Here is a 21064-nt window from a genome sequence, read left to right on the forward strand (position 1 = left end):
CACAGAGGGCGCGCCCTCGAGTGGCTTCGCCCCCGCCTGCCCCGGGGCGGGCCCGGGCATGGCTGCTTCTAAACAAATAGCTCATTTCGCCTTCTCACCGCGGTCAGTTGCCTGGTTGTGGCAGGTATGCGGCTGTTGTTGCCTCTTCCTGAAAAATCCTCTGCGCTTTGGCTGTGCCACGGCTGCCGTCAGCAGCGCGTCCCTCACGGGTGCCTCATGCGCTTGGGCAGAGCTGCTCTGCGGCCAGCTCCGGCAAGAAGTACAACCGATGTTAGGCTTCTCCCCCTGATGTCCTGCTAATGAAAGCTCCTATTATGGCAATAGTGTCTTCTCAGGAGTTTCCCCTGAGTGCTCACAGCTTGGCCCTAGGAGCTGGAACCCCACAAAGTGACCAGCAGCGTCATGGCCCAGCCAAAGCTGCGGTGTGAGCGAACATTTTGTCAGCCATGGGGCAAGCAAGACACCACAGTTTGCACCGTGAAGTCACCTGTTGTGTCCTCAGTCTACCTTTGTCTGCAGTGTGTGCTGTGTGAAAACAGTTCGGGAATGCCCTAGCTGCCTGTGTACAGCTCTAGCTGCTGTCAGTCACGGCGTTGCCCTGAGCCCAGCTGTGCTGTGCTGTCTGCGAACCCAACCCACCCTCAGTGTTTCATAGGGAGCTTCGCTCACTATGGTTCCACACCCAAAACATCTTGTTAGACTACGCACCAGTTTTCCTCACAGGAAGATCTCTAGTTTGTTTGTTCTAATACCTGCTGAGATGTGACAGCCTGCATAAGGGCCCAAATAAAACTTTGGTTTAGGTCTGTTCTTACTTTAGTTCCTAAAAAGCCAGCTGTGAAAGCAACAGAATTTTAATGGATACATATCTTGTCAAAAATAGCTGGTTTTTTTTTTTCTTCTCTTATACACAGGGGTATTAAATAGTCTAGACTAAGGGTGAACTAAGACTGAAAACATGGGTGGTTGAGGCAGGTTTGATGTCTTTCAAAACACATAACTATATACAAAGTATGGGCTCCTCATGGCAATAAATTTTATATGACAAATTACTGCTGTAATACAAGGCAGTAGAAATAAAGTCATAGGTCAGAAAAATAAAACACTGATTAAAGTTCTTATTGATGTTAACTTTATTTACAATCCATGGTTTAAAATTCCTCAAATATGATGTAATCAGTAATTGAAACTTAATTAAAAAGGCTAGTTCTGTCTGTTTCTTCATCACTGGTCTTCAGGGTTTTTCTCAATACAAAGGATGGAGCAGCTTCCTTTCTCAAAATCAATTACATTTTTTACCATAAAAGCTGTATTTCCAGTAACAGACCAAAGTACTTGAGTATGGCTTTTAGGGAGGCATAATTTAGTCTTTCCTCATCCATAATAGAGCTTTACCAGTGATCACAGACCATGTGCAAAAATATTGTGTCAATGCACAGTCATGAGTTCGTTTAGGGCAGTCACTGCATTCTAAAAGCCTAACAATGACATGACTAGACCAAATTAATACTACACCTCATTGAGAACAAGACATCTCTCTCTTCTGCCTTTAAAGGAAAATCTAAAATTGTGTGCAGGGATAAAATCCTTTTATCCCTGCAAAATGAAAGGAGAGAAAAGATGGCAAGAAGAGCAGGAAAGAAATGTAATTTAGTGAGTAGTACATGCCAGACAAAATACTGTCCATTAGCAGCTTCCATTATATACTTAGAGTTCTTAAGAGTTATTTCACTACAGTCAGAAATATTGCCTCTAGATGTCTTTGAATTTATAGAAGAGGGAGAGAAGCCATAACTTTTATTTTACAAAGATCATATCTCAGAATTCCTGGTTTGGGCCTTTTTGTAGCAAAATTAAATAGATCCATAAATATACAATCTCCTCAATGCTTTATTTGCAATGGTCACATTATTAATACTGTCAAATTGCTTATTCAAGTGGTCTTGGATACTTCATGAGCAGAGTTCCATTTGTCTTCCATGCAGTGTCATTTCTTGTATGAGGCACAACAAAAAGAAATGCTGTTTTATTGTATCCTCAGGTCAAAGGCAAAGCTGGAAACAGAACCCCAAACCCAGTTCTAGTCCAGCTTCTGTTTTACCTACCCCAGTCTAGAACCAATGCAACTATGGTTTTAATAATCTAATTAATTCTTTAGTCAAACCTTTTCTGCTGCAAAGCACATTTTACCTTTACTTTTGCCATTGCATAAAAGGATATACCACAACCCATTTCTAAAAATATATGTGTGTGACTTACTGGAAGTGCATCTCAGCTCAAAGTACTAAACATGTAGGTAGTTGAACTCATGGGATTAAAAAAGTAAAACAAGAAGCATGAATAGAAGTTCCGCAGTCCTGTACTACAAAAACATCTGAAACTCCCAAGGACTTCCTAGATCTCTTCTGCAACAATCGTTTTAACGTGTTGTCTGTTATGCACAAATTACATGGGGTGGAGGAATGTGTTGAGTGTAAATTTTCAGGTGGCCGACATATGCTTACATATGCATGAGACTAACCTTAAAAGCCAGCCTGGGAAGTAATAATTCACAACTGGAAAGTTTGCAGATGTCTAGGACTGTCTTCAAACGTTTTTATTTAGTAATTTGAAATGAAATAGAGCATTGAGTGTCATATGTTAGAGCTGAAGAATCTGAAGCTGAGTAAATAAACTGTCAAAGTCACTGCTACTCTCAAAGTTTGGGTAGAAATACAAACCCTAAACTATGACTCCCCATCATAAGTGCACCATTGAAAATGTCTGGACTTTTGCAGTGAGAACATTGTGGGGTGGAAAATAGTGTTTTAAGGCGTTCAAGAGAGCTATTTCATTTCACATTCCCTGACTTATGTGCTGCTTTCACTCATCTTCTCTGTTCTCTGTCTTACTCATTTTCTCTGTTCTCTGTCTTCTGCTAGTGTGCCTTTGAAGTCACCATCTTTCCCATCTTTCTTGATGAGCAGAGACTGAGCAGAAAATTCAAGCTTTTGTCCATATTAAATATATTTGTTTTAGGAGTCAGATGATGCTGGGGTTTTGCTGCCTGTTTTTAACTTTGTAAACTTTTTTTTTCAAAGGGCATGGTATAGAGCCAGAATGTAGGGCTCTGGAAACAAAACAAAACTTCCCAAAAACTCTGGCTACCTGGCTTTGGCTTTTTTATTTGTTTTTTACAGTGTTCTGGCTTTTTTTTTCGTACATGTTGTTTTTGCTATTCTTTTGCCTTAAAGGTGAGTGAAAGCCAAGTGATTATTCACTGTATCTATATAAAGCTGCAGTCTATGCCTACAGAGCAAGGGTGAGTTTGTGGATGGAAGAAATCTTTCATCTGTTCCCAACTTCTTGGCCTTGAAACAAAGCTTTTAATATAGACCTACACTTGTTGGTAATGCAATATGTAAGTGAAAAAAACCCAAAAATGCACAGGCCTAATGGAAAACGTTTAAAACTAGGGCTTCATCTTGAAGAAAACTTGTAAACCGACCTATACAATCTAGTCCATACTGGGATGTGAACTTTAAATCATAAAGCAGGTGAAGTGCAAATGTTGCAAGAATGTGAGAATATTTTGGGCTGAGAGAAGTGCTTGGCTCAGACAGAGTTCACTGAAGCAAGCACAGGTATTTTCGGGGGGGGGAAGGTTACCCAAGCAGGCAATTCTGGGAGGACATGGTGAGATGGCAGAACACCTGTGCTGCAGTTGGAAGTTGGCTGCAGCCTGTTCCATGATGTGTGAGCTCTGGTGTACCTGACGTGTGTACAGAGAGCTGTACCAGTTGCAAATGTGATTCATCACACCTAAATGATGTGTTTGGAAGTTAAGCACCTAAGACCAGTAAGATGAATCACTCTCTGGAAGTGTTTATTGACTGGCACATAAGGTGACTTGAACAATTGACTTTTAGATGTCTACGTTAGGTGAGATGAACTTCATCTTGGCTAGACAAACTTGTGTGGGACTGTGGTATGTGCTCATGTGGCAGATGCATATTGATGCCTCTGTGGCACTTGTTTCTTGCAGAAGAGATTAAAAGAAGTGGTGATATATACTTGTGCCTTCTGACATCATGCTATCCTTGGTAGACAGACACAGTTCATAGGGCAGCCTGAACTCTAAACACTAGCATTATAAAACCATTATAAAACCAGCAAGACCAGGTTTTGCAAAAATAACACTGTGAAATTTGTTTGTGACATAAACAGGTTTTTTTTCAAGAAACTGCCTTGCATAGTAGTTCATGCTTACACTACAGCTTCTTGTTAGTGTGACAAAAATGAAGTGTTTAAAAACTCACTTCCCTGTTGTCATTTTCCAGAGTCCAACATACAAATAAATATATAGTCCATACAGTTTTTAAAACTATCACTTGGTCATTTCAGCTGCTGTTCATGACAGAGAGGAGCAGATGCAGTTTATAGCAAGGAGTGCACTACTGCTTGTGGGTGCTAATATAAAAAGCAAAGTGAAAAATTAAGCTAGTAGAAAAAGAGAGTGAGCTAATGTAAATGTCTATGTAATAGCACCCCTTAAACACTTTTTCATGGAAGAAATTTAATTTTTATGATGCTAAAATTTATTACTTGCCCAGACTCATACTGGTCAGAGACTTCAGCCAGTCTGAACTCAAGCAGCCCTATCCTGATTCAACTTAAACACAGCAAGGTTTAACAGGATGTTTATAAGGAAGAAATAGCAAATAATGGGTAAGCTTATCAAAAGAAACTATCTTCAGGGACTTTTTTTTTCCTTGTTAAATGTCTGGACTTTATCTGGACAAAAATCAGAGTCAGAAACAATGTCTTTTATGTCCCAGAGCCTCTTTAGGGACAACTAATGCCAGTTTAGATCCACTGTGTTTTCTTTGGGCTGTTCCGGAGCATCATTTTGCTTGGGGAGAATTTGCTTTTGCATGAGGCTACCAGGAAGAGTGACTGGCAGCCTGGTCCAGGCAGGAAAGAAGATCTATCACCTTTTGCTGTTTGTCTTTTCAGTACTTTTGGGTTATTTGTTATGAGCCATCAAATTACATGGTCAGAATTTTAAAACTTCCATATAATTTCATAGACTTATGGTAGTTATTGAGATAAAGACTGAAAATTATTGATTTTTCAAATGAGGTGCCAATCCTGCAATGAACTCGCTGCAGCCGTTCTTTGCACCCATACAGACATACATATCATTATCTTTGTATCTGAGAATTTCCAATAATTGAGACTAATAGGATTATGTGGTAAAAGGAGAAGAGTTGGGATAGTCAACTTCTGAGTAAACATCAATCATACTGTATTCCATATCCAGTGCTTTCCACACTATCAGTAAGGGAGAAAGTAAAGGAAATGCTTTTCATTCAGTTAATGCTACAGTAAGCCTACTAATGCAAGGACTTCCTGACTCCTCTATTAAATTTTGAATTTGCCTTTTAGACTTTGCTTATCTTCTAATGCAATTCCTATCTTCTCTGCTTTTGTATTTCAGTCCATTCAGTCATCACATCTTATTTTTAAATTGTACTGTATTTTTTTTTTAACATTGAAGGCAACAGAATCAGCTGGAACTGAAAGCAATGATTCCTCATTTGGGGTTTCTTTGTGTTTTCATTGTGTTATATAACATAAAGTTTTCACATGGGTTTTTGCAGGAGAACAAAACATTGCTTTCTGTTCTTAACCTTTCTATTCTGAGGATAAATGCTAATACCCTTTATGAACCTTAAATGCCTGTTATTAACTGGCAAATGAAAATACAAGCTGATGTCATACAAGCTTAGATGACAGAGACTGGAAATATTAATCAACAGGAAGCAATGCATAACAAGAATTCAGCTGGAGGCAGTATATCAAATACACCACAACTCTGACCAAGATACAGTATGTGACCAGCCACTGCATTCCTTGTCACACAAGGGAAATATTTTCCTGGAGAATTATTGCTGGAAACAGCAAAAATGTACCCTCAAGCTATCCCTCTCTTTTCCAGGCATCATTACTGTTTTTCTCTGCCAAGCTCTTTTCTTTTTCGAATCAAAATAAATGCTCACTGCAGTAGAGCAGAAGTACCCAGAAACGTTTGTGTTCTTCCCCTTGAAATTATAGGATTTCAAGCGATTGGATAGCTTGTGTTAGGTAGCAAATCATGAGACACCACTTTCCCTGAAGAAGAAGCTATTTCATGAAGAGATATTTCCATGCTAAAATAATTTTTAGTAACTCTGTTTAATACCAATTAGTTGTCTTCCCTGTATGTTTCAAAAATGTTGTTAAGCTGATTTTCTGAGTGTTTGTGAAGACTATGGCCTTTATCTGTTTTGTTTTGTTTTCTTTGAAGTGACTTGAATATTCTTGAAACATGCCTGTTTGATATCAATCCTCTAGATTGCCATAAGGAAATATAAAATATACTTTCTCCTTTTCTTTCAACTATAGAATCTCCACAGAGCAAAGACTCCATGCTCAGGAATTCAAGAAGGCCTTGTCCAGTAAACCTGGCATCAGCCTTGGGTGAAGTAATAGAAAAGTGGATCTGGAGATCAATAGCTAAAGAGCAATACAAAGGCATTGATCAGTGTGGTCTACAGAAAAGTGAGTTTAACAAGTAGTCTGAAATTTGTCATTTGCATGTTGTGGTATAGCTTAGTAACATGCCATTGGTATTCTTTAAAGACATTGAAAATGTGAAAAATGTGGAAAATAATTACAAATATTATATTGAAACCTAAAGGAAAGAGCTGCAATAGGAGACAGAGTTTAGTCTACTTTAATTAATATGAGAAAGAAATGGAGAAGTAGTCCAGGTACAAAGGCCCCTAGCACAAGAAGGTACTAGCTAAATTAGTGAGGATATTCCAAGAACTGCCCTAAGGAAGCAGAAGCCACACAAAGTCATGTAAGAGGCTTGAATGTTAACAGTGTGTGCAATTTACCTTTGGAACAAACCTGTTGGGTTCTCCATCTCTTTGTGTCTGAAGATTAACACTTACCACAGTTTACCACAAATTATATGTTGAAACAAAGTTTTGGGCTCAATACCGTGATAAATGGCTGATATTTATTGATCTGTAACATACAGGAGGTGAAAGTAAACTTAAAGGTCTCTTCTGTCACTAATTACATGAGATGAGATAATCTCACATGGCAAGTTATTTGGTGATCCTGATTCATGACCTAGGGCCACTTGGTGAGTAGGATTCTATGATGTCATGGGGGGTTGTGACATCAACAGTTCACTATGCTTTGCCAGCTTGAGATGCTAGGCCAGGGTCTCCTTTTATGTAATGTTTGGTATACCTGTCATGCAGCTGCATCTAATATGAACTCATGTGGGAGTTTAAGGAACAAAACAAGGCTTGGACCTGGCTGTAAGAAGATCTCTCTTTCTTATCTTGTTTTCTGTTAATAAAGGATGTCTTTAAAGAAGGATTGTAGTAAGGAGAGTTACGCTTCTCTTGAAATGATTGATTTCAATGACGCTTTGGAGCAGTTCCAGAATCTAGTTGAAAAAATGACCATCCAGAAGACCAAGGAGGGGTCAGGATTGTATACTAAAGACGATGGTAAGAGATACTCATTCTGATGGAAAAGTATAATTTTCACATGGGTAGAACGTACCATAAGAAAGACCTCAAACTAATGTTTTAACTGTAGCTGTTTGATTTTTACAGCAAATAGAGAGATTGCACTATGAGACTTCCCCTTCTGTTAGGATTTCTGGCCAAATTGTAAGGCCATGGTGATCACTCACAAAATATAATTGGTCAAGTTGCCATATATAGAAGTTAGCATGATACAATGTTTCTGTAAAAGCACAAACCTGATGAATTATGCAAATACAGTTGTTAATTGTATATAATAGAGACAATATTTTGCTTTTTTCAATGAAAATGGCTATTGCTGCTTGAAAGGATAAACTTTATCCCACACACCATTCAGGTTCAAAAAACCAAGTCAGAATTATGGTAAGTAAGGGAGGGAAAAAAAGTGAGAATTTTTTGTCTATTCTTTTATCTGTTTGTTGTCATGCATTGCAAATTAAATAGTTTGGAAAAGAGCAAATATTAAGATTGATTTTTTTTTTTCAAATACTTTGATGAATACAATGTGAGAAGCTGGAACTTGTATGCTGTTGAAATTGAGGGAGAAATAAAACCAGAAGTAGGGTGGATAAAAAAGGAATCTGTAGCTTACCATTTTTAAACTGTGTGGCCGTTGTTCCTTCTATACAGATGAGATAGACTATGCTAAATTCTGTACAACCACACGAGCACTTTTTGGTCCAGCAGTCAAGGATCATAATATTCAGGCCTTTTTCAGGAAGGTTATGAGCAACCCTGATGAAAGGCCAGAATGGCTCGAGGTAAGGATTTCTAAAGTTTTCTTAAATATAAAAAACTAGTTAGAATCTTAAATTGTGATTTTATTTATCTGTTGATTGTGTGTTGTTCAGGAGCCATGAGCTCCATGGCATAATGAGATAATCTCTTGTTATTATCCTAGCTGCCTGAAGCCTGGGTGTGTCTAGGTCTTCAGAACTATTCAGTGACATGCATTGCCCTTGGGCTTCTTGACAAAATGCAAAATCTCTTTTGACTACAGTATGCCATTTGTGCTCTGAGGATCTATATCTTTAGCTAAACCTTCAGAAATGCTTCCTCTTTTTCACCTCCTTCCTCTCTTTTCTCTTGTCTCTGCTTCATTGCCTTTCTCTTCCCCTGTTCACAGCATAAATCTTGCCCTTAGTTTAAATATAAAGCGTTACAGGTTGGGAAGCATTTTGGTAGAGTATTTTAACCAGAGAATTCAGTGTGTATTATTTCCTTCTGTAGATGAATGAGATCCATTCAATCAATTTGTCAGTGTCTAATGGTGGTAAAGAGCAAATCTTTGTAAAAAGCATGTAAGAATGACGTAACTGAAACAGTCGATCTGCTTCTGTCTGCACATAGCTTCAGGATTTCCTGTGCCAAAGCTGCAAATGCACTGTGCTTAATATCCCTTCCTGGATTCTTAATCTATCCATTTGTATGTTATTTCTGAATCCACCTAAAAAGGTTATCTCCATAGCATCCAGTTTTTCACTTGTGCAAAAATACTTTGTTGGGGTTTTTTCCAGCATGGTGCTCTTTTTTGTTTGTACATGTTATGAGAAATGAATACTTGCTCTAGAAATGTGTCTTTTATTAAGATGTTTCCCATGGGTTGTGTTACAAGCAACTGTTCTATAAAAATTATTGATTGTTAGAGCCAATCCTTATCAAGAGCATCCATCATCATATATTACTGCAAAGTTTTTTGTTTGTTTCTTACCTGAAGAGAGAATTGTGCAGAAGGGACATAACTTCAGCACACAGTGACTTTTCTACAATACCATAGGAGGTATTGTATACGTAGCAAATCCTTGCTGGACTTAAAGTCTTATGGCAGGGTATTAGCAAGTGACATGAACTATAAATTTGTCAGCATATTTCCATTTTATGTCACTCTCAAACATCATGCTACTATTGGAATCTTGAAGATACCCAACACCTGTTCCTTACATGTTATCAACTACTGCTATCAAGTAATTTCCTAATATAATAAAAAAAAAGGTGTGTTCAGCCATTTCTATTTAATAGGGTTCTGTCTGGAAACATTTCTGATTACTGCCTTTCTTAACCATTATTTTTACTTACAGTGTCACATTACTCACAGGTTTTGCTCGTGTCAGGCATTAAAGATTTCCTTCAGGGAGGGCTTGGGGCAAATCTGGAAAATAGCTGACAGTCTGAAGGACTGATTGTCCTTCTTTAGGGTAGCAAAACAGTTTCAAATTATGTTTAGGCTCATTAGTTTATAAGAGAAATTAGGGAAGCTCTGTTTGTTTATTGGAATGCATATCATTCACTCCAAAACCTTCTTTGAGTTTCTGATGCAGTCAGACTAGTTACTAAATTTCATAATTACAGAGATATTTTGGCTGCATAATTGAACAAGCAAGCACAGTATGGGGTATAATAAAAGATGAAGCCACTTTAGTTTACTTATGAAATCTGTGCATGATTTGCTTGGGATAAAACTCCCCAGAATGCTTTCTATGAGCATTTCTCAATTTTTTCCTAGTGTGAGCTGACTGATGACAGCCTTTTAATATGCCTTGTGTATAAACTTTCTGGAAAAAGCAGAGCATGATAAACAATGAATCTTCAGAATCTTAGGTCATGTATTTCATGTAGAAGATGGATATCAGTGAGCCTATACAGAGTGCTGTAGGGAATGAAACAGAAGTATTTATTATTTTTCAGGATTCAAAATAATCCTGATTAAAGTGTTAATTTGAGGGGCTTTTGCCATTATTTTCTCCTGGGGGAAGAAATGTTTAACATAAAGTGACTGGAAATTCATCCATGACAGAAGTGATAATTCAGTTATAAAATAGACAAAAGATCAGACTATTTGAATCAGATTCAATATTATATTTATTTCTTTACCTTAACACAGCCTAATCCAGTTTGAAATATAATACTGCATTGAAAAGCTGCAGTGCATTTTTTTGCTTTTCTGTTTAGTGAGAAATCTTACGGTCCGTATGTATTACAAGCTATCTATACATTATGGAACATAAAGCCAAGCTTCTTTCAGAAAAAAAAAAGATAAGACTTGGTTTATTCGTAGTTTAGCTGGAAAGAAAGAGACAAAAACTTCATTAAGAAAGCTGCTGACTCCTGGAATTCTCCAGATTTAGCTTACACAGAAACAGAGTAATACTTGAATTGGGCACGTGATTGTTGTCTAAGCCAAATTTACGTGAACCATAAATTCAGCATCAACTTTTGATCTCCTGTAATTGTGGAAGCATCCTATCCTTAATGACTGGATCAAAACAGGTCCTTCCAGGATTATTTGAATGGGCTCCAATAAAATAAACAGTGATTGGTTTGTATCGTATATATTATGTGGTGGTGACATTTTTAAATGTTGTTTCTCTGACAAACTCTACAGTTTCAAAATGCTTCAGGTAATTCTGCAAAGTTACCAATGTCAGGAATGAAGGCAGGAATGTTCTGACGGGCTAACCTTGCCAGACTTAAAAATGTAGGTATATACAGATCTAAATTATTTTCATCTGGTTTTAACCTCTTGACAAACAAAGGTGTCCACATTTAGTTACTGATGAAGATCATAGATCTTTTTTTTCTTCCACCCATATATGTAGCTCTTCTTTCTCTTTATTATTTTTAAGTTGACTCTATTTAACCCTTGGCCAGACTAAATTCCACTTGCTTTTCTCATACTCCTTAGTCTTTTCATTCCTTTTAAATGAAGGTTTTATTTTTCTGAAAAAAAAACCAAAAAAACAAAAACTAACATCTGCCAAAGAAAATCCTAATAGCAATGCACACACACAAAAAACCCCACAAAATGGAAAAAAAAAAACCAAAACAAAACACAACTGCAAATCTGCTCTTTCACATGCTTAAAAACTCTATTGAAATTATTATTGGCCATTTAAGACTGGAAAGTATTCTAAGTATTCCAGCTGAAACCACCTGTTTGAGAGAAATGGTGAAAGACACAGAAAGGCCTCCCTTACCTGATACAGCCATTCTTACAATGTTCATTAATCTACTCATTATGTTAGACAAATCCAATTTATAAACTGCAACTTGGACATACCTTTCATGACCCCCCGTGAACAATGGAAGTAGTCTTGATCTTGCTTCAGCTTCCTTTTTGTTACTGAATTTTTCAAATGTCATTAATAACATTTACTGTCTGTAACATCCTAAACAGCTGTCATGGTTTCTGCTGTCTGTTCTCCAGTTTTCTAATGATTTTTTAAGGTCCTGTATTTCAATCTTGTTCTTCTGAGTTTCCCTGCTCCTTTTAACACTGCTGAGCATGCCTTATGTCTTGAAAGTCAAGAAAGAGGGATACACCTCACTTTGTTCCTTTTATAAGTCTCTTTTATAATTTCTCTCTTTTTCACCTTGACCCACTTCCCAGAACTCTATCCCTGACCCTTTGTCCCTCTCTTCCTACTATAACAGATCTAATTTTTTTCAGAGTTACTTCTCCATATCTGGCCTCTCTTTAGCTTGACAAAATCTTCTAAATTTATTTCCATTACCTAGAAGATCATGGCCTTGTGTGAGTGTTCCTATTTCTTTAACTTACCGATATTTCTCTTTTTCAAGTCCTTCATGTTCAAGGGTTTTCTAAGTTTCCAGTGGTCTCCACAACATGCTCAAAGGATATTTATTAAAAAAAAAAAAAAGTTATTTTAAATCATCTCTAGTTAAATTAGGATCTACCCTTTGCCATTTGCTAGCTACACAGTTTAAAAGATCTATCCTGGACAGTCTAAGTATTATCCTTTATCAGTGACTTGGGAAACTCACCTCTGCATCTCTTTCTCAAATGTAGTTAGCTCTTAGGAAGCTACTTTTTTGAAAAAAAAATCTGAAGTATGTGTAAAGTGAATTTTACTTGACTATCAATATCTCATAGACATGATGGGCTGATGCTTGTTGGGATCCGCTGTCTCCTTGTAGGAGTCAGCTGAAGTCATTTACACAGCTGTAAGGGATTTTGAGGATGCTCTTTCTTTGGGCAGTGTCCTGCATGCTGGGCAGGAGCAAGAGTGGCACTGTGTCTGGTCTACACACCCGTGTGTGCCCTGAGAACTTTCACCTCTGATGTTTTTAGGGCAGCTGCTGACCTAGCCCAACCATTGCACCTGGCATCCTGTCAGGACTCGGGAGGGACCTGATACTGGATAAGCCTATCCTTAAACAAAATCTCCTCCCACCAAACCTGTAGTATCCTGACATGCCTATTCTCTGCCTCGAAAATGGGTACATATGCTTAAGAAGGCAAAATGTCACTCCTTTCAATGAAGGCAAAAGAAAAGATCCATGGAAGAAAGGGACAACTAGCCTCTCTGTTTGGATACAGGATGGAAAGACAAAATGATGGTACTAGAAATAGGAATGTAAGGGACTGTAATGGATGGTGTCCTGACTGAGGATGTATGGGAGGCAGCTGTGAAAGATTAAGAGTAACCTTATGTGAGTATATTTTTTGAAAGATGAGCATCTGAATCTCTCAAAGAAGGAAAATGGGACCTCTATTGTATAACATGGAAAATATTGAACTAGAACAAAATATAACATTTTGTCTTCCATCCAAAGGGGCATTGCTTTAAGAACTCATGAAAGGAAGTGTACATAATGTCCATAATATGAGGAGTTTTAAGAATCGGTACAGCTGAGTGGGACTGAACTAATTTCTAAAGAAATTACTAAATTACTTTTGGGTACAGAGCTTAAGATTTGTAGAGCATTTCAGCTGAAAGTTTCTGTATTGGTTTGAAAACAAACCAGTGGGAGATCACAAGTCAAGATTGAAATTAAAAATGAGTGAAATAATACAGGGAAAAGCACTGACAAAGTCAGATACAACCTGACACGCTGTTAGGGTGGTGGTTGCAGTCCAGCTGAAGTAGTTCAAGCAGTGATCCTGTGAAGGTCTAGTCTCCAGCTGAAGGTCCAGTGGTAGCTCTTGTCCTCTGGGAACCCAGTAGACAGGGCTAGCTCAGGCAGTTCCAAGGCCAGGTTATATCCAGGTGGGAACACCTGGCTCCTCCCTCCTGGGCAGAGCATCCCACAATGGGATGAGATAAGTCCATGAGTCACATGGTGGGTCCCTGATGGCCAATTGTCTGTCATCCAGGGTGGGTCATTAGCAGCTGATAACAGCTAATGGCCCACAGCTGGTGGTAATAGAACACTTAAATACTTCTATATTGCAACCTAGGACAATTTCACACCCTGGAGCAGAGATAAGTTACTTACTTGGCTGTCCTGTGCAGGGATCTCCATCATGTTCAGTACAAATGGAACATTGCCAGACTTAGGGAGATGACCAAAAAAGACTTTTTTAAAAACTGTCTTTATATTACCTTTTTTTCCCCAGTAAATGGGAATCTACATATCTTTATGGAAAAGTTCTTCTGTGTAGACTAAGCCACTATGCTACATCGAATGTCTCAGTTTATAAATATGGAATAATCTGTTTTGTCTGCCTTTTGCTAGGGTTTTTTTTTCCAGTTGAGGGCCTAGCTTAGAAAGCACAAGTAGGTAGAACTGGAAAATGAAAATTGAATATGGTTATTTACAAACAATCATTACAAAGCAAAGCTCTACTAACAACTGTAGCAAACAGATGAGCTGTATTCCTAGAAGCCCTGTGTAAGCTGGCTTCTTTACAAATGTTGAAGAAAGATTATGCCTGAGTAGCAGATCTCAGCAATCTAAGGACATGTTGACAGCTAGTGGTTAAAGGAAACACCACTGAGGTAGTAACTCAAAGTCTATTAACTTAGTAAAATGTGCAATAATTGACTTTATACATGTATCTTACAGAAGTAGTTTTGCAATAAATAACTTGTTTTGTTCTATTTTGTTTTGTTTAGATTTTTGGCTGTTTCCCAGGAGAAAGTGGTGGCATGACTTCTGAGTCAAAAGAAAGTGTGGTTTTGCTTGTATCTGAAAAACAGCAGATTGCTGATTCAGGTGACTTACTTCGTCTTATATCAAAAACTATTTTTTTTAATGCAGTGGGTTCCCCACTTTCTTGAAAGTACAATGATAAAATCGCGTTTGTCTTTGCTTATTCATGCTTCTTCTTCTTCTTTGTTCCAAAATATATGGGTTTTTTCCTAAACTCACTGCATCTGAACACTCCACTGCTGCATTTCCCTGTTCTCCATATTCCTAAATTATTTTGGAATTACGAATTTGTATGAACTAGACTATTTATTTATGCAGTTATTCGTTGTCTTTCTGTATTTTTTGAAAAAAAATATAGGAAGAACTAGCACATCCAGAACACATAAATGATAATTAGAAATGCAACATGATTAATTAAACCAAGTATGGGATAATCTATGATATATTGCATCACTGCCTTGCATTTGGTACCAAAATGCATTTCAGGAAGAAAAAATGTTCTTACTATTACAGTTCTATTTTTCATGTTTTCTGTGTCTGTAAGATTAAGAGTAATATTTTGTCATTCACAGTTGTCAAGAGAAAAGATGTGATTAAGGGTTTAGTGAAGGTGCCCCTTCTGGATTTCACAGTAACAGCCTCTCAGAAAGGAGTGATAACTGTTTTTAGCAAAGAGGTAATTCTAAATCAAATTCTTTTATTATTTCATTAGGCAGTGCCTAGGGGAACTGGGTGGACTGTGATCTAGCATTCAACATTTCCCATAAAAAACCTAGATATCCTTCTTATAAAAGTAAACTTTTTCTATACTTATAAGTACAGGAGGAAATATACGTTGTTCTTTTCAATTATAAACCTACTAGATAGTCTACAGGAGTTGATAGAGATGGCTAGTAATAGACATTTTTCACAGAAATACATAACATAACATAACATAACATAACATAACATAACAACATAACATATATATAATTAATATATGCAGAAAATAATCTGCATTTCTGTTTAGAAAAGTTTCCCTTAATACAAAATATGCTATTGGAATTAACTTTTAGATATTGAGTGGAAGTCAGAGAACTCTTAACTATTTTCTGCAGCTACTGAAAGTATCTAGAACGGACAGAAACAGCTGTTTGCAAACAAAATTTATTCAATACAGCAACATCTGGAAGCTTGAAAGTAGTGAGTTTTACAACAGTATGCATGACACTGATTCACATTCAGTCTCCTCATCAGTAAAGTGTAAGATCTGTACCATTTTAAGTAGAAATTCAGGCTTAAGATGCTGTTAAACTAGAATTTGTAAATTAATCTCCCACATGATTATATTACTGTTTACAGGTAAGCACGTTTAGATGCTTTGAGGTACCTCACATATCTGTGCTCATTGGTGCTTTACATTTCTACAGTTTTAATGCAACCAGTTTCTTAAAAGTTATTTCAGACAATGCAGTAAAGCTTTAATGCAGCACTAATGCTTTCTAGGGGTTTTAGCTAATTAGTGCATAATGCTTATGACAGGAGCATTTAAACCAAGAAAGGACTCCTGTGGATGATGAAACAACAAAGCAGTACTGCAGTTTTGGTAAATGCTAAAATAATTTATTTGAAAGCCTGTCCTCCAGGACATTATCCCTTTTATGTACCTATGAAAAGTAGTTTCCCAAAATATAAGATTAAAAATAGCTCTCTTCCCCACCCCCTACCTCCCTAGACTATTTTTAAGTTGGCTTGCTGCCTCCTCATAGGCTAGGCTGATCTTATCTGACATCAGTGACTGCAATGTAAATGATTTTACACCCAGCTGCTTAACACAGTGAGTTAAGGACCTCAAATCCCACTCATAAAACTAGATCCTGAAAATGACTAAGGCATTATGACAGCCTCAAGATGGGCCAGGAGAGGACTAGATTGGATATTAGGAATAATTTCTTTACCCAAAGGGTTGTCAAGCATTGGAGCTGCCCAGGGAAGTGGTTGAGTCACCAACCCTGGAGGTATTTAAAAGATTTATAGAAGTGACTATTGGGAATATGATCTAGTGGTAGACTTGGCAGTGTTAGTTTTACAGCTGGGCTTGATCATCCTAAAGATCTTTTCCAACCTTAATTATTCTATAATTCCATGATTCTGTTTGAGGGCTAAGCATTGCTTTCTGCAGCAGCTGTGGGCCTAATATGCCTCAACATCTGCATACAGCTCTACACACCATCAACCACTTCCAGTTTACTTCAGAATATGAGACACCTTTCTCAGATGTGGACACTGCCTTGGCCAGCACGTAAGACCTGTAGGAGTAGGCAGCATTAAGGACACACTCTAGTTACTATAGAAAAAGCCAAGTCTGATAACAGTGCATGGAAATCCATCTCTTGATTAGCAATACCCTTAAACTCTGCTCAAAGACTGTCTGCAATGACACTTGGCATCTTACTTCTATGGGAAGACTTTGATCCTAACTTCTTGGTTTATGAAATGTGGAATTGCTGGGATGGGTATGAGGTGCCCAATAATAATTGAATAATTACTGATGAGGAGTAGGGGCAAGAGGAGGTGAAAAAGCATCTGTGGATGTTTCAGAAGGGAAAAGGTTGAAACCGCTTTTGAAAACTTAGTGGTTTTGTTAAAGGGCATAGAAGGTAACCCTGTCTCTAGTGGATGATGGTAACACTTTAAACACTTCAGGTTTTGAGCTACATGCTACACTGTCCACCAATAGTGGTGAAAGATGCTGTACCAATGTGGGTATTCCTTTTTGCAGCCTAAAGTGCTGCCTCTGCATGGGATTTTGCTGGCACTAGTTGACATGGCATCTGGGCCAGCATTAGCTTGGGTTTCTTTGTGACACATCTTATCTCTCCCAGGAGCTGATGCTGTTCTAGATGTCAATAACCATTAAAAGCACAATTCCATCAGAAGACCAGCTGATCTGTACTCCAATGTAAAAATGAGTATTTTTTCACTTGTTTGCTCAATGTAAAAACCCCAAAGCAAACAAGAAACTACAGAATACTTGTGACAGAAAGAGAAGTTTTAAATTCCTCACTATATATAGGATGGTAGTACTATATCCTGTATATAGTGAGGATAGTTCCTCACTATATATAGGATAGCAGCTTAAGGATCCTTCTCAGATCTTAACCGCCTACTCTTTCAGTTAGCAAGTATTGTTCTGATCTGCCTGTGAAGAGGAGAGATGTCTTTGTTTAGACTTTAAGTGCTAACTTTTTATTGTGACAATATATTTTTTGATTTTTCAGATGAAGGTTCTGGCAACCATCAATGTTGAAGTAAGTTGTGTTTTTTGTCTCCATCCTGTTAAATAATTTTAAGTAAAAATCAGCAGGTAAAAATTGAAATAAATAGAAATTGAGCATTATTCTAATGCTACTTCTAACTTTGAGACTTCAGCATGATTTGTCATAGGGTGCTGTGGGTCAAATAGTTTCAATTTATTCCTTTCAGTTATAGAAACAATTAAGTAACTTGATTTCATTCTTCTGATAAATGAAACCTCAGATAAATGTTGCTCTTTCTACCAAATTGTCCTTTACCCCTTACATTGCCGGAATTTTTTTTCTGAAATCCAAAACTTCAATTGTCACTATAAAATTTAAATAAGTAAAATTCTAAGTTTGTTAATAAAAAACAACTCTGTGTTTTGCTAGATAGATGATTGGCTACACAGTATGTACATTAAAACCTCATGTTTACTCTGGGAGTATCACTGCAGATTTTAGGTAATGAGCTTCCTTCAGATGACCTGTAGACAAGAGACATCGCTTGTAGCAAAGTGACAAGACCCCTTATCCTAAAAGTCCATGTACCATCTTGTGCCGGGAGGCAGAGCATTTTGTTCATTCTCTTTTATATGTTGTGGAAGTTCTAAAGTGCAATTACTCCACACCAGACAGTCTGTACTATAAAGCCTTTCAGGGAAAAATCTTTGGCTTCCCAGGGACATTTGATTGACTGGGGAGCTGAAGTTGGTGAAAAGATAAACCCATGCCCACAACCCTGTGAAATCCCTCTGGCTCTATGTCTGAAAGATTATATGATATTTGGTAATGCCATTTTACTTTTGTTGATGTTATTATATTCGCTTTTTTGGTATCAGAGTTATGAAATTTTCAGATGGCCTAGTTAAAAATTACTTCTACATCAGCAAAGTCTTCCATAAGAATTACCAACAATCCATAAAGCCTCTGCAGGACTGACATTTTCCACGTATTTATTGTAGTAAAGAGCACAAAAAATCCTTGCAAATGTATTACCACTTGGTCACACATCATTAGGAAGGAAAGAAGCTTTCTCCTGCAACGAAGTGTTGATATCCTCTGTCAGGATTTTGGATCCTTTAGACTTAAAGCAAAATCTATATTGTGTACAACAATGGAAATAAAAGTAGGAGCATCAGAATTCTGATCTACACTTTGCAAGAGAAGTTTTTTTACATTCGTACCTGTATAATAGGAGGTATACTTGAACAATAGCTTAATATGGGCAGATGTATATATTTGTAAATATGTCATCTACCTATTGGGAGAATTAAAATTATTTGATAAAGTTACTTGTTTTCATGAACATTCATTTCAGTGGGATTTTTGTTATTATAGCTGACATTTTGACTGCCTTTAAATTTCTTTTGTTTCAAACCAAACTGTATCCAGGTAAAAGCTTAATTTGCTTTACTATGGATGTTTTAGCTTAAGCTTCCTCTGCTTAGAGTGCTTTTCCAGAATGTCATTACAGTTCAGCTAACAGTATATGTGTATTGTTTCCTCTCATGTGCAACATTTGTGCCTCTGAGGTGAGTCATTGATAACGGAGGTTGAGCCTGGTGCCTCTGTAACTTCATGTATGAGCTATTCCTGGAGTTAGAGCTCTAAGTGGGACTAGACCTAGCAGGTGCTAGTGCAGAGTATGTGATTTATGTAAAAATGGTTTAAAGTATGTACTTACATAATAGAAAAGTTGATAAATTTACAGAGACAATCCTTCTTTAGCTACTCTCTTTATTTTCATCAGGATACTGCTTGGATCACTGGATGTGATTTCCTACCTAATCTGAAATATGTCGTGGCTGTAACTGAAAGCTCAGTCCTTCTCTGGGACTATAAACCAAAAGAGAGCAAGGTATTATGTTGGATCAGACAAATGCCAAAATGAAACCTGAAAGTAGCTCAGTCTTTGTTTCCAATATGCATTCACAGCCCTTTGGTCTAACAGGAATGAAGGCTTTTAACTTTTGTCTTTGTAGGAACTCAGTGAAACAGTGGAATTTGCACTAAATAAGGAATTAGCTTTCCTCACCAAATGGGATTATTGAAGTATGTTAAAAGTTTGTAAGAAAAAGAAAAATTTTACACTACAGGGCAAACAAACCCTGAAAGAATTTATTTTCCATGTATATCTAATGCATACATGTGCATCTGTATATCTAGTATGTGTGCATGGGCAGATATGTATCTCAGAATCTATTAAGAATCAAGGAACAGGTTTTCTAAGGAATACAACATAGATTCTTTTTGAGGTAACTTCCTGATCTAAAAAAAAAATATTTCTTCATATCCTGTATTTTGTTCAGGACATTCTAAGAGCAAAAACATTTTGATGTTAATAATGTATGTCCAAACCATTAAAAGTTTTCTTGAATGCCTTATGCATTTTTGCTGACCGATATCTTTGCTTTTTCCTGCTATTCCTGAGACTCAAATGCTGATTTCAAAAGATTTTCAAAAGATTCAAATGCTGATGTAACTAAATAAGCATGATAGATTCAATTTAAGGGCTCTCATGCAATATCTAATAAACTCTCTACTGTGTTCCACAGCATGATGGCTTTGTCATCAAACCAATGAAAAACTGTCTGCTCTGTGTTTCTACGGTGACTGTGGCAGATGACCTGGCTAAGGATACTATCTTAATGGGAGATGATAAGGGTTATGTTTACCTGCTTACTATGACTAGTGATGACTTCCTAATGAAACAGTCTAAAGTGGAAAAAGAATCACAATTTAGGCCCTTAGACTCCGAATCTTTTAACATGTAAGTTGTTTATGATAAAATATTATTAGTCCTGCATTATGTTCGGTTTTTAATTTGGGTTTTGTTTACCCTAAGTGGAGGATTAGCTTCTGTTTATTAATTAGCCCTATCTAATCAAAGAAAATAATTTTTCAAACTGCAGTAAGTATGATTTGCTTGTTGTTGTGTGAAGGAAATGCCATCATTTTCGGTAGGAGATTTTACAAGAGATCTTACAACAGAGAGGTTGCAGAATAAAATTCAAGTGGAAAATTCACAATTGCTGTTATCCAGTTTGACAAAGAAACACCTTTGTTGTGCCAAATTAGATGGAAGCATGATTGTGAGTGGAGAAGTGCATGATTCAACCCAAGCTTTCTCTCTGCTTGCATTTGAGCTGGAAGAGTGGTTCTGTATCTGCCCTGAATATTAAATGTTAGCATTGGTTGTGTATATAATCTCACTGACAAAATCCCTGTCTGCTTAGGGACACATCACTGTAATTGCTGCTGTAGCCTAATAACATCTCCATTTGTATCCCTAGCCTTAAA

General features: G+C 37.2%; 1 protein-coding gene across 1 annotated transcript in view; it reads left to right on the top strand.

Moving 5' to 3' along the window:
• Positions 1–21064, top strand: part of WDR64 (WD repeat domain 64) — a 67468-nt gene that overhangs the window by 885 nt on the left and 45519 nt on the right. Inside the window, exons 3-10 of the mRNA XM_085055573.1 lie at positions 6427–6582; positions 8223–8353; positions 14450–14549; positions 15059–15162; positions 17747–17776; positions 19515–19622; positions 20320–20534; positions 21058–21064. The exon at positions 21058–21064 is cut by the window's right edge and continues 128 nt beyond it. Of these exons, the coding sequence (XP_084911699.1) occupies positions 6450–6582; positions 8223–8353; positions 14450–14549; positions 15059–15162; positions 17747–17776; positions 19515–19622; positions 20320–20534; positions 21058–21064 (828 nt within the window). The 5' untranslated portion in view covers positions 6427–6449. The remainder of the gene's footprint in view (positions 1–6426; positions 6583–8222; positions 8354–14449; positions 14550–15058; positions 15163–17746; positions 17777–19514; positions 19623–20319; positions 20535–21057) is intronic.

This window comes from Lichenostomus cassidix, chromosome 3, assembly GCF_008360975.1.
Source record: "Lichenostomus cassidix isolate B80296 chromosome 3, HeHo_3.0, whole genome shotgun sequence".
In the NCBI taxonomy this organism is placed as follows: domain Eukaryota; kingdom Metazoa; phylum Chordata; class Aves; order Passeriformes; family Meliphagidae; genus Lichenostomus; species Lichenostomus cassidix.